The sequence below is a fragment of the Notechis scutatus genome, chromosome Z, assembly GCF_049901735.1.
Source record: "Notechis scutatus isolate UNSWTSFEM ecotype Mainland chromosome Z, rNotScu1.2, whole genome shotgun sequence".
In the NCBI taxonomy this organism is placed as follows: domain Eukaryota; kingdom Metazoa; phylum Chordata; class Lepidosauria; order Squamata; family Elapidae; genus Notechis; species Notechis scutatus.
In genome coordinates this window covers 34,250,408-34,264,733 of record NC_142025.1, presented here as the reverse complement: position 1 = coordinate 34,264,733, position 14,326 = coordinate 34,250,408, and the positions used below count along the sequence as shown (strand labels likewise).

At 44.2% G+C, this 14,326-nt stretch overlaps 1 protein-coding gene across 3 annotated transcripts in view; it reads left to right on the top strand.

Moving 5' to 3' along the window:
- The window catches only part of STK31 (serine/threonine kinase 31), a 91,634-nt gene that overhangs the window by 30,467 nt on the left and 46,841 nt on the right, over window positions 1–14,326 (top strand). For all 3 annotated transcript variants that reach the window (XM_087946917.1, XM_087946919.1, XM_087946916.1), the window contains exon 12: window positions 10,866–11,042. In XM_087946917.1, coding sequence (XP_087803043.1) covers window positions 10,866–11,042 — 177 coding nt within the window. The remainder of the gene's footprint in view (window positions 1–10,865; window positions 11,043–14,326) is intronic.

Sequence of the window (14,326 nt, the reverse complement as noted above, 5' to 3'; positions counted from 1 at the left end):
CTTCGCCATCTCGGAGCGCCCTGTGGGCCAACTCCACAGCCTAATGCAGACCACATGTTTGACTGGTCTGCTTTAGATAGTCTGACTTTCTTGCTTTAAATATTTTTTCCCAATTTTTTTTTATTTCAATCTACATATAACAACAATACATTAACAGTGTTGCATCAATATATCATACATCTCTCATTACGTTATATTCATATTAATTCATACTTCTTAAATATTTATTTTCAACCTTACTCTCTCCAAATGCGTACCACCATATCAATTAAACATACCTAATAATTCCATTATTCAATTTTCTCCCTGTTTTCATTTTATTTTTTTAAATGAAAAATTCTCTTTTGGCAGGTAGTGTGGTTCCAGATTTCACATCTCAATACAAACATGACCATAGTTACCTATTCATTTTATTTGTTTAATTTCATATTACATTATCCTTGTCATTATTAAATATTAAGCTTATCTTATCCAATCCCAATTCATGTTCTCATATCTTATTTTACAGTATTATCTAAAATTCTTATCTCAATTCTCCTGAGAGCCGTTCGGATCATCCAGAGAGTGGGAGGTGCTCCAGTCTGCGTCGTTGAAGGCTAAGCTTAATTGCTGAGGAACGCTCCGCCTTCCATCACGTGGCTCCCTTGCGTTCCCCAGTTTGCGCTCAGCCTTCGTGAGATTAGGCTGTGTAGTTCACCACTCCTTGGCCGATTCAAACAATTAGCTCTCAGGTTTGAATTCTTAGCCCCTAAAAGGGACAATTTTCTTCTTTCCTTAGCCTCTAGCGCATTTGGATAGAGAGACAAGGGGAGCGCGTTTTTTCGCCCCCAGGGGGGTTGAAGAACGGGCGGCTTTCGCGCTTCGGCGCCAATCCTCCCCCCCCCCTGATTCGATCGTTTCCCTGCCGCTTTTTCTCGCCGCGCTCATAGCGGCTCTATTAAACGCGCCTGAATAGCGCAGCTGGTATTCCCCCCCACCGCTAACGCCGCTAGCCCCAGGAAGGGGCGAAAATCTAACTGCCTGCCCCTCTCGGTATTTTTGGAGCCAGAGAGGCCTATACTTTGCCCTGAGCAGCCCGTAATTCTAGGAGCGTGGGCGGCCGCCATTTTGGGCGCCGCCACGTGTCGGGCGCCATTTTCTGAGGCCTCATTGCGCTGCGAAGTCACTGCCCTTACTTATAGGCCTTTCAGCCTGTAGGAGTTGTTGAATTTCTGTGAATCTGGTAATATTGTTGGCCTTCCGCAGCAGGCTCAGGGCAGGAATTAGCAGCCTATCCCTCCCGGTTGTTGCCTGGGAGCCCCAGCTGCCAGAGGCCTCATTCCAGCCTCAGGCGTTTTAATTCGGAAAATTGGTGTTATTTAACAAATTAATAATAATAATAATAATAATAATAATAATAATAATAATAATAATAATAATAAAAAAAAATATTAATATTAATATTAATATTAATAATAATAATAACAATAATAATAATAATAGTACTATTGTTAGTACAGTTGTGTAACTGCATATATGCAGGTATATATATTATATATATATATACACACATACATACATACATACATACACACATATTAGACTTATTGTGAATTTATACCTAGTATTTTTTTAATTTTATCGATATTGACTCTTAGCTCTCCACACCCATTGGATTATAATCCTGGTTGTGCATAAAGATATTAATAATTATATCAACTGCTATATTATAGAATTTTTACATCTAAATTCTAAAAGGGGGTGTGGGCCAGCTGAAAGGACACCCGGCCTTGTTGTAGGCCGAACCCCTGGCGAGCCAACCGCCTTTAAATTGTATTACTGTCCTTTCTTCTACAATGGCAGATGACAATTCCACCAAAGGCCCTTCTTTGAAGGCAAAATCTAAATCCTATCACCTGCGCAAACAGGCTAAGGAAGCCCCTAAGGAGACTTCCAAGGCTTCTCAGAGAGACGCCCTACGACGTCATAGGGCTCTGGAGAAAGAATTTGACAGGCGATCTAGAGAGGCACAACCGGTTCTTCCAACCCTCCCGCCCTCCGCTCCTTCTACCTCCAGACACCCCCCCCTCCTCCAGATTGTTCTTCCCTCTCCAGGCGCAGCCCATCCCAGGGACACCAGGTTCCCGGCCCATCGACCAGACGGACTCCTGAAGCTACATTTACGCCCACGGCTGCTGGTCTGTGCCAGGAGGAGGCCGTCACAGCCGAGATCCCTGCACACGTGCAGGCATGGATGGAACGGGCCATTCGCCAGGGGATAGCAGAGGGCCTTCAGCAGATGTCCAGGTCCGGTCCCCCCTCATTGGCGCCCGAACACGACCCGCCTTCAATTAGGTCCTCGCCTAGATCGGACCCCACTCATGGTCAGGTACCTTTACAGGAGGGCAGTCCTCTCCCAGAAAGGGATCTGGAGGAGGCCATGGAGGATCTAGATTGGTTTGGGGTAGAGGAGGAATTGGAATGGGGGTCCATGCACCAAGAGGAGCCCCTATCGGAGGTAGACCCTATGGAGGGGGACATGTCCGAGGACGAGGGTCTCACCCCGGACCAACCCACAGTTACGGGACTGTTCAAACCACACATGTTCAAGTCGCTGTTATTTAAAGCCAGGAATATTTCTGGCCTGTCCGTGCAGCCCTCCTTGACTCTCCCCTCCCCGGCGGAAGGCCAGGAGGATGCCATTTTTAGACAGCCCGTGGTGGAGGCGGAGGTAATCCCGGCCCCACCCTTATTTCACGACCTGGTCTCGAACCAGCTGAATTCCACAAGGGCCCCCCCTGCCCCATCCAGCCTGGACAAGAGGTTCTTCAACCTCGAGTCAACCTTCTGTGACTTACTTAACACCCCTGAGGTAGATGAGCCCATCGTTGGCCTGGCCTCTTCATCGTCCCCCAGTGATCCCCTAGAGGCCCTCAAACCCGAGGACAAGAGGTCTGAGCTCGCTTTTCGTAGGGCTCATCAAGCGGACACCTGGGCCATTAAATCGGCCACTGCCGCTTCCTTCTTCACCAGATCTTCTATCCGGTGGCTTCGTCAACTGAAGCAGCACGTCTCCCCCTCCAACACAAGGGCTCACCAAGACATAGCAAAATTGATGGCCGCGGCAGAGTTCTCCGCCGACGCCACCTACCATGCGGTTAAGTTTTCCGCACGAGCAATAACATCCCACGTCACAGCTCGCCGCCTGCTCTGGCTCAAGTATTGGCAGGCGGACATAAAAAACAAGGTTAAGCTGGCCACGGCCCCCATAAAGGGAGACAAACTGTTTGGTACTACTCTGGACCCCTTGCTTTCTGAAACCCGAAGCAAGAAAAAATTTCTCCCTCCTCTTTTTCGGAGGTCAGAATCTAGAGCCCCTCAGCCATTTCGGAGAGGTTCCTCCCGTCCCTTCTACCAGCCTCCTTCCCGCCCAGGTACCTAGGCCCCCTCCTTCCGGCCATTCCAGCCCCAGGACCGAACCGATCAGGGCGACAGGAACAGGAGGGCAGCGGCTACAATGCGTCCCTTCAGGGGTTCAGGAGGGAAGTCCTTCCGGCGTAGATAGATCCCGTCCCTCCCTTCCCATCGGCGGACGCCTCAGGCACTTCGCCGACCGATGGGACTCCTCCACTTCTGATGCCTGGGTCCGTGATACCGTCAGACTTGGTCTCACGCTTGAATTCCAGCGCCCCCTGACTTCTTTATGGCATCCCCCTCAAGGGACCCCTCCAAACGCAACTTAATGGATTCAGCAATCCGTCATCTCCTCACCATACAGGCCATTCAACCCGTCCCACCATCCCAGCGGGGCAGGGTTCTACTCCCACCTCTTCGTGGTCCCTAAATCCTCGGGCGGATGGAGGGCCATTCTGGACCTGAAACGCCTTAACGTTATTTGGTTTATCGCAGGTTCAAGATGCACACCCTACAGTCCATCCTACTCAGCATCCGGCAGGGGGATTGGCTATCCTCCATAGACCTTTCCGAGGCATACCTTCACATCCCCATCCGGCCCTCCCATTTCAAATTCCTCAGGTTCTGCTACAACCATCGCCACTTCCAATATGTGGCCCTTCCTTTTGGGCTGGCCTCTGCCCCGAGAACCTTCACCAAGGTCCTCGCGGCCCTGGCGGCCCATCTCAGGAACCTCCCGGTCCGCCTCCATTGCTACCTGGATGACATCCTCATCATCTCTCCCTCCAGAACCCAAGCAGAGAGGGATATTAGAGCCACTCTCTCGGCCCTCCAAGACCATGGCTTCCTAGTTAATTGGCAAAAGAGCCAACTGTCACCATCTACACGGATCACCCACTTGGGGGCCGTCATTGACTCAGTTCAGGGTAAAGTTTTCCTTTCCTCAGAGAGATTCCTTAGCATCCAGGAAGCCGTCAAACATATCAGACGATCAAGGAAAGTAACAATTTTAGAACTCTCTAAATTACTGGGTAAAATGGTCTCTTGTATCTCCATTGTTCCATGGGCCCGTTTACACACTAGATCTCTACAGTGGTTCCTGCTCCCGTTCCAGCGGACCGGCAGAAGCAATTCAAAGGCCTCAGTCAAGGTGCCTTCAAGGGTCCTCACGTCTCTCCTCTGGTGGACCCGTCCCACCATCAACAAGGGCCATTTCTTCAAGGAGCCCCAATGCCTCACCCTCACCACAGACGCCAGCCTGTCCGGATGGGGCGCCCACATCCACTCCCTCTCAACACAGGGCAGGTGGTCACAGGTAGAACGGGAATGCAGTATAAACTGGTTGGAACTCCGCGCGATCCACTTGGCCCTGTGCAATTTCCTTCCGCACGTACGCGGGCGGCATGTCCTCATACTCACGGACAACGTCACCGCCAAGGCTCACGTCAACCGACGGGGGCACCCAGTCTATCAGTTTGATGAGAGAGGCCGAGCGCCTTTGCCGTTGGGCGGAGCGCAATCTCCTCTCCCTCAAAGCCGAACACATCTCAGGGGTCTCAAACACCCAAGCGGATTGGCTAAGCAGGACCACGGTGGACCAGTCCGAGTGGCGCATCCACCCGTCACTGTTCAGGGAGGCTACCAGGATGTTCGGTCTTCCATTAGTGGATCTCTTCGCCTCCCCACTCAACACACAACTCCCCAGGTTTTTCTCCAGGTACCCCTCCCACGGGGCCGAGAATTACGACGCCCTCCGTTGTCCCTGGCCCACAGGGCTCCTATATGCATTCCCTCCACTAGCCCTGCTTCCCAGAGTCATCTAGAAGCTTATCTCCGAGAGAGCGGAGCTGATTCTAGTGGCCCCCTTCTGGCCCAGGCGCCCTTGGTTTGCGGACCTCCGCAACTTGTTGGTGGCCCCTCCCTGGAGAATTCCCCTGAACAGGATATCCCTTTCCCAGGGGCCCCTCCAACACCCGGACCCTCAGTGGCTCCAGTTAGCCGTTTGGAGGTTGAGCGGGAACGCTTAAGAAATGAACACTTCTCTGAACAGGTTATTGCTACTATTTTAGCTGCCAGGCGGCCTTCAACAACTCGTATATACAATGCCACTTGGAATGGTTTCTGCAAGTGGTGCCATAGTCTCCAGGTCAACCCGTTTTCACCTTCCATCGCTCAAGTTTTGGAGTTCCTCCAGGAGGGCTTGAGGAAAGGTCTTTCCCCAAACACCCTGAGGCATCAGGTCGCAGCTCTCTCGACAGTCGTTGCCTGTGATAATCTGGATTCCCTCTCCCACCACCCTCGTATTCGGGCATTCCTCAGAGGAGCCACTAACTTATGTCCTCCAACCATACACCGATATCCTACCTGGGACCTTAACAAGGTCCTGGTGTCCCTTACTAAACACCCCTTTGAGCCCCTCAGGGAAGCCTCCCTCCAGTTCCTAACGTTCAAAGTCGTGTTCCTGGTGGCTATTACTTCAGCCCGCCGAATATCGGAGTTAGCAGCCTTGTCGGTAAGGAAGGACCTTTGCATCTTCCATGCCGATCAGGTGGTCCTCCGACCGGATCCTACCTTCCTGCCTAAGGTCAACTCGGCCTTCCAATAGGGCTCAGGAACTCACACTCCCGAACTTCTGTCCCAATCCCTCGCGGGAAAGGGAGAAGCTTTGGCACACCCTGGACGTAAGACGGGCCCTACGCATTTACATCAAGCGTACCCAGCCCTTTCAGAGGTCAGAATCCTTATTCCTTTCCTTCCAGCCCAAATCACTAGGCCACAAAGTCTCCCCGTCAACCATCGGCCGCTGGATTAGGGCTACTATTTCCAAGGCCTATTTGTCCCAGGCTCTGCCGGTACCAAGGGGGATCACAGCGCACTCCACCAGAAGTGCAGCCACCTCGGCAGCTTGGGCCACTCAGACTCCAATTTCTGATATTTGTCGGGCAGCCACTTGGGCATCCCCATCTCCTTTCATTAGACACTATAAGATAGACACTTTTGCCTCGGGGGAGGCTTCGTTTGGTAGACGAGTCCTTCAGCGAGTCTTCAGGGAACCTCAGAGATTGCAAGACCAGACGGAGTCCCTCCCGTAGGACAGCCAAGCTTTGGTATGTCCCACTCTCTGGATGATCCGAACGGCTCTCAGGAGTATGGGCGTTGGTTCTTACCTGACACGCCATTTCTCTGGAGCCGTGAGGATCACCCAGCCCCACCCTTTTAAATTTGCCGTCTGGTGGGGTCTTGTTTCAGCCAACGAACTCTTTAGCATAGGAAGATGAGAGCACGACCTTCTTTTCACTCTCGTCTTCACGCAACTGGGGAACGCAAGGGAGCCACGTGATGGAGGGCGGAGCGTTCCTCAGCAATTAAGCTCAGCCTTCAACGATGCAGACTGGAGCACCTCCCACTCTCTGGATGATCCTCACGGCTCCAGAGAAATGGCATGTCAGGTAAGAACCAACGCCCATTCTATGTTCATTTATTCAGTTCCAAATCCTAATATATCTCCTTCCATTTTTCTTAGTATATTCTCATATCTTATTTTACAATGTTATCTGAAATTCTCATCTCCTTTCTATTATCATTTCTCATTATTTTTTTCCTGTCACATTTGTCATTTTATCAATCCTTATCTGTAAATATAATTGTCCCCTCTAGTTAATAATTCGAGCTAACCACCTTCATTCTTCCTTAATATCAATCTCTCTATCTAGTATAAAACACAAATATATATATTTTTCTCAGATTCCGCATTATATTTTCTCTATGAATCATCTATACCAGGGGTCCCCAACCACCGGTCCGCGGACGGTGCACGTCCGTGGAACAAGTCCTACCGGGCGCTGGTTTGCTGGGCGCCGCCATCTTTTTGATGAAAAAGTGCTTCGGTGAGCTTTTCCGGGTAGAAAGCCATTTCTACCCGGAAAAGCTCACCGCAGCGTAAGCGCCGCCATCTTTTTGATGAAAAAGTGCTTCCGGTGAGGTCACTGGAAGCACTTTTTCATCAAAAAAGATGGCGCGCCTCAGCTTGATGCTGGTACCGGGCACGCGGCGCCCAGCTGATGCCGGTACCGGGCCGCGGCATAAAAAAGGTTGGGGATCACTGATCTATACATTACAAAATACTATTTTAAATATATTCTTATACATCCCAACATATTACTTTGCAGAATCCCCTTCTTTATCCCTTTTTTTCACCCATTATCTCTTATTCTTTGAACAATGTACTTTGTTTTCATCCTTGTTTGTTTCCTGTTCCTCTTTATTTTCTGGTCCTTTCTCCTAATTCCCTTTTTTCCCATTCGTATTTCCCTTCTTTTCTCATTCCAGTTATTAAACTTTTCTGTCTCCCTCTTTTGATTTTTCCTTTGCACTTCCTTTTTCTGGTTTTCCCTTCTCTCTTTAACCATTTTCCGAACCATTCTCCCTTTTATCATCCCATCAGACCACAAATTTTTAATTCTAATTCCTTTTCTCCCCTGCTTAAATAATTGTTGTTCGTTTGGTTCTTCTAAGTTGGCTTCTTTATAGAACTCCTCCCCCTCTTGTTTATTTATTGTGTTATTAATGCTGAATCACCATTTCTAATTTCTTTAATACATAATTACACATTTCAAGTTTGATTTTTACCATACCCCTTGTATCTTGCATATGCGATTTTATGTCTTGTGAGTCCAGTCTTATATCAACAAGGAGCACCTCCATTATATCTTCTCCTTTTTTCTTTTTCTTTTCTTTCCCCTCCCTTAATAGTTGAAATCCTCTTCTTTGATAGATATATTCAATCCCGGAGTCCAGTATCTTATTTCAGCCAATATCTTTTGAGTTTATTTTCAACAATTCGCGGATTCGCACCGACTTTGACGAGGAACAAGCTGGAAGTCCTTGCTTTAAATATTTTTGAATAGTAACATGTTTTATTGCTTTTCTGCTATAAATTTTAAAAAATAATATTTGAAAGGTTGAACATTTTTTTCAGGATTGTGAAAAGAGGAATAAGATTATGATACACTGCTTACTGGAATGGCTAAATTCCAACAGAGTTTGCTTTCCATAATGCTGTGAAAAATAAATGTGAGAATTAAATGCTTCAGTCTAAATAATAGTGCGGTTCCAGCATGCAGCAGTCATTTTAATATAAGAATACTGATGATTTTTCAGGGATCTGTAACTAAGTGAAAATGAAAATGTGTGTGTAGGATTTCTACATTCAGAAGAAATAACATTTATAGATCTCATACAGATATGTTTCTATTTGATATTTAGTAATTGGCAAAGATTCACCTTGGGGAAAAACTTCTTCAGAAGTCTTCAAGATGTTGAAATTCATTCTGTATAATAATTCTTAATAGTTCTAGTTCTATAATAGGATATTTAAAAAGAATGAATTGCTTTAATTTTGTGGAATTGTCTTGTGAGTCCTCCAATTAATAAGGATTTCTGGCAACTTCTCAGTTCAGTTGCTACTTTCCCTTTTTGATATGGAATATTCTTTTTGAGATTAGTGCAAATCTACTTGATTATTTATTAAACTTGTCTGCCACCTGATTCAATGGGATCTGGATGACAATTATAACAAACAAAAATGCAATATAATAAAATCCATAAAACATAAATGAAGGTAAAAGGAAGCAAGCATGTTGAAGTGAGAGATTTCATTCTCACTTACCAAAGACCCAGGTGAATAGCCAGGTTTTCACACTTTTTTTAAACACAGCAAAGTGGGGGCCATCTGAATCTTTGGGAAACTTTATTCCAGAAGGTAGATGCAGGTTGCAGAAGGTACAGTTCCGGAGATTGAGAAATGACATTGTTTAATTGAAGGAATCCAGAGCATGTCAACCCTACAAAATCAAATTAGATGGGTAGATATTGTAGAAAGCGTCTTAGCTGTACCTTTCTTTTCATGCACTTCAGACTCTCCTGATTTTCTCTTTATTTTCCACCACTTCATTCTTTCTGCAGATAATTCTATCTATTTCTGGTTTCCATTATTTTAAAATTGTATACAGTAGCCATTCACATCCATGATAGTTTGGTGTATGTTATGCTATAGTGTTAGAACTGGTAGGCTTTAAAGCACGAAATTATCTTCAAGACCTACTTTTTACATTTTCCATCTACAAGCATAAAGGAACTGCATGAACTGTTTCAAATCCAAGTAGTTCACAGCTTACAACCATTTGTTCAGCAACCATTCAAGGTTGTGATGCCATGGATTGAAGACTTTTTAAGACCGATGCTCAAAGTTATGGATTTTGGAGCACCTTTATAATTACATGATCATACTTGGAGACTTGGTGGCCCATGTGCCCTTAAAATTGCAGAAGCACTGCAACTCACCCCATCTGCCCCTCCTCTCCCTCTCCCTCTCCCTCCTCCATATTTGCCATTTTGGCTCCCCGCTGACTTTTGCCGCCATCTTGTTCCTATTGTTGGCAAGGTTGGGTTGGCCCCGTCTGTCTACCGGGCCATATATGGCTAGCTTTGCATGCTGAGGAAGAAAAGGCTTAAAGGAACTCAAGCATGGCAAAATATCCCTTTGTGCTGGGGAAAAGAAGAAAAAAGCTGAAAGGAGCCTTTTCTGCAATGAGCTAGACAGAATTTGGGCTGCTCTTGTTTTTTTTTCCTTTTTCACAAAGCTAAACCCACACAACTTAGGAACGTCATGAAAAGGGACATTTTGGTAGATTATTTCATTAAGCTGCTTTGTGCTTTTTTTTTTTTTTTGCCATGTGAAAACCTGCCACGGCTTCGGCATATCTTGTGAACAACAGGAGCAAGAGTTGAAGGTCAGCTGTGGTAGGGGAGGGCAGGGTGGCAGGAGATTAAGAATGCAGGTTTGTGAGGCTAACTGACAGAGATAGGGCAGCTGCAGCTTTCCATGGTGTGGCAACAAGCTGTGTTGAAGCCATGTGCTTCTATGACTGCTTGCTACCCCACAAGAGATATCGGGGTGAGGTGGGAAGATAGCTGGTTAGGGAGAGTTGGAAGCAGTCCCTTTCCTTACTGAGACTTGAGACTGAGAGGGATGAAGCCCAGAATGGCTTGGGTTGAGATGGGTTCTTGGTAATAACTAGCAAAATGTGTTTAACAGCAAGGCGATTGCTAGGATTGTAGTCACTAAGTGATGTGGTTATATATCTTTTGCTTTATGACCAAATTTTTTAGCAACCAAAATATCTATTTGTGATTGTAAGTTGAAGACTACCTATATTTTTATTGGAATTCTGTTTCTTCTGATGTGTACATTATCAATAATTACTCTTCTTCCTGATGTATAAGGTCAGAAATAAAAAACATCTAGCCCATAACCCAAAAATTTCTTACAGGTCAGGGCTTCAAATTTTGCTCCATATAGTTACTAGAGGAATTAGCATAAAACCAGATGAGCTTGCTTTGTTTGATAATTTGTTATTATGATCCTTTGTTGTTTTTACCTTATTTTCTTTGTTATCTATTTTGATATTTAGAAGTTGCAAGGATCTTTGAAGGTTGCATATGGACAGACTAATGAAGCAGAGAATTCAGAAGTGTTTGAAGAGTTCTTTGAATGGAAGAACGCTAGGTTGGAGAAATTTAGTCGAGTTAGGAAACTTACAGATGCTTCCTTACAAAATCTTGTATTAAATTTCAGCAAGATAATTCAGGTAAAAAAAGATATGTCTTATATGTTAAAAAAAGCTTTGTGTTCAAATTTGCAGCTAATCTATATTTATATTGAAAGTCTGTGATGGAGGTTCTGGTCTAATTTTTTTTAGATTTTTTGGATCAGACAAGTTTGCAACTTTTCAGCACTGCAACTAATAGTCATCTGGAGAGAAAGTATTCTCCAGCATGTCGATTGGAGAATCCATGGAGGGGTTGACACATGCCTTCTGCCTGGAGACTGAGTCCTTTTGCCACACCCCTTATCAAGTGTCACTTTCCCCAGTTCATGACTCAGTCTTGCCCTAAGAGGTTGTGGCAAAAGATTGGCTCGTATTCTTAGATCAGAAACGCTGGAAAGTCAAATTTGAACATTTTTTTCGGCTGTCAGGTTTGATTCACAGCGCTTTTGAAGCGCTATGTAGGCTTTTCTTGGCTTTTTCTTCTCAGCTATTTTTCAGGCTTTTATCTCTGATCTTGCAGCTTAGCGGTTTCTTTGTGATCCACTTATTTTATGGTCCCAGACTGACTGCCAGCCCTCTCAGGGACTCTCAGCTGTCAAATTTACCAGATCATTTCCTCATTGTTCAGAAAGCTTAGAGAGAAGCGTGTCTACAGGGATTGTTTATTTTATTTATTTATTTGATTTGATTTATCAATCGCTTACAAGATAATAGGTATAAGAATAAACATAGTTATGAATACATGAAATGGATACATATAAGAAAAATAAAGAAACAATAGGACAGGGATGGTAGGCATGTTGGTGCACTTCTGCATGCCCCCTACAGACCTCTTAGGAAAGGAGTGAGGTCAATAGTAGACAGTCTAAGGTTAATGTTTTTGGGGTTTGGGAAATAAACCACATAGTCAGAGTATTTCAGACATTGACCACTCTGTTTCTGAAGTCGTATTTCCTTCAATCAAGTTTGGTGCAGTTAATCTTGAGTTTGTATCCATTGTGTGCTCTTGTATTGTTATGGTTGAAGCTGAAGTATTCATTGACAGGTAGGACGTTGCAATGTATAATTTTATATACTATACTTAGATCGGACTGAAGATGGCGTAGTTCTTGGTTTTCTAGGTCTAGAATTTCAAGTCTGGTGGCCAAGGTATTCTGCAACGAGTAGAGGAGTGGAGAACTCTTCTTGTGAAATATTTCTGGACTTTCTCAGTTGTATTAATATCAGATACATAATGTGGGTTCCAGACTGATGAGCTGTATTTGAGTATTGGTCTAGCAAATGTTTTGTAAGTTCTAGTTAGTAGTGTAATATTACCAAAGAAAAAGCTACGTAGGATTAGGTTAACAACTCTTAATGCCTTTTTGGCTATGTAGTTACAGTGGGCTCTAGCACTTAGATCATTTGAGATGAGAATGCCAAGGCAGTTGACAGTTTGGATCATCAACAAGATCTTGATTATTCAGCTTGTATTTTCTGATTTTTTTTGCCAATATGTAAGATAGAGCATTTTTTGTTGAGATTTGAAGTTGCCATTTGTTTGACCATTCTGATACATAGTTAAGGTCTTTTTGAAGGGTAGCAGTATTGTCTGGTGTTGAATAGCTTTACATCATCAGCGAAGAGAACGCAGTTGCTCTTAATATGATCACAATTTATGTAGAATATGAAGAGAGTTGGTCCTAGAACACTGCCTTGGGGGATACCACTGTTGACAGGTACAGAATTTAATAGGACGCTCCTAATTTTGACCATTTGTTGTCTGTTTGACAGGAATGCTTCTATCCAGTTATGTAGGTGTCCATAAGATTTTAGTTTTAGTAGTAGTTTGTTGTATACCACTGAATCAAAGGCTTTAAAGAAGTCTATGTAGATTGCGTCTACGCATGCCCTGATCGAGTTGTGTAGTCCATATGTTTTTGCAGTGTAAGAGTTGCAAATTACAGGATAGGTTTTTTCTGAAACCAAATTGTTTGTTAGAGAGTAGGTTGTTTGTATCTAAGTGGAGGATGATGGATTGGTTAATAATTGATTCTATGACTTTACAGGTAATGCAGCATAAAGAGATTGGTCTGTAATTTTCAACTAGGCTGGAGTCTCCCTTTTTGAAGATGGGGATTGTTAGGATATGTGCAGAGTAACCCTTGTATAAAAAGGATATGCACACGGAAAACAGTTTATGAGAACAGTTATGAATAAATATACAGCCACACAGAGTTGAACAAGTTGTGTTAATGTTTACTTGAAGAAATAGCACAGTCCAATAAACAGTCCATGTCATACACGTTTTTAACAGTCCAGAAATATCCAGTTATAAAGTCTTCTTACTGGTTTCTTTTACAGCAGACCAAATATCAAACCATAATACAACAGATAATCTTCGATATCAACAGAATATCAAAATAAACGGGGTTAGTCAGTATTGGTCCGTAGTCAGTCAGCCTCAGTATAAAGAGAGATCAGTGAAAAAGAGAAAAAGTAAGAGAATTAAACCATGATCTATAGCTCCCTGTTATGGCAACTTGTAGCATAATTAACCAACCAGAACACAGCATAATACATTACAGTATTTTTCCTTAAAGCTACAAACATATATTTGTAGTTCATATATTGTCAACCCAACTACGTTATTTACATATACGTAACAGGGATGACTGTGGCTTGTGACCATAGGTTAGGCAAGGAACTGGTCCTGAAAGATTTTTCAAAGGTTATGCTTCGAGGTTCGGCTATTACAGTGGATAGCTTTTTTAAGAAGTAGGCACATATTCCGTCCAGACCAATAGATAGAAATGGTTTTAGATTGCGTAGTGCTTTTTCAGCTTTGTCTTCTGTAAAATCGAAATGTATTAGATCATTGTAGTTGCCTGTGGTTCGACTAGGAAATACTGGGCATGATCCATTGCTGTTTACAAATACTGAGCCAAAGAATGTGTTAAAGAGTTTGGCTTTAATGGTGTCGTCGTTGCAGTCTTTACCATTAGTTTTTTTCAGAGGTGGGATGGACCTTGAGTCTTTTAGTTTGTTGTTTACAAAATTGTAAAAAGCACAGGTGGAATTGGTGGATAGAAGGTTTTCCTCTTGTTTAATGTAATAGTTGGTGCATTCAGTCTTTATCTGGTGGCATACATTTTTGTATCAGCTTTTGAAGTTGGCAACGTGACCAGATTTGTTTTTCCACCAAAGTGTTCTCCATTGTGGTGGAGATAGCATTCAGGATTGGGTGATTAGTCTCTGCCTGTGATTGGACTGAGTATGTCAAAATTTTGATGACACTCCCTCTGCTGCTAGGGACCTCCCCAGAAATTGACTCAGTCAACTTG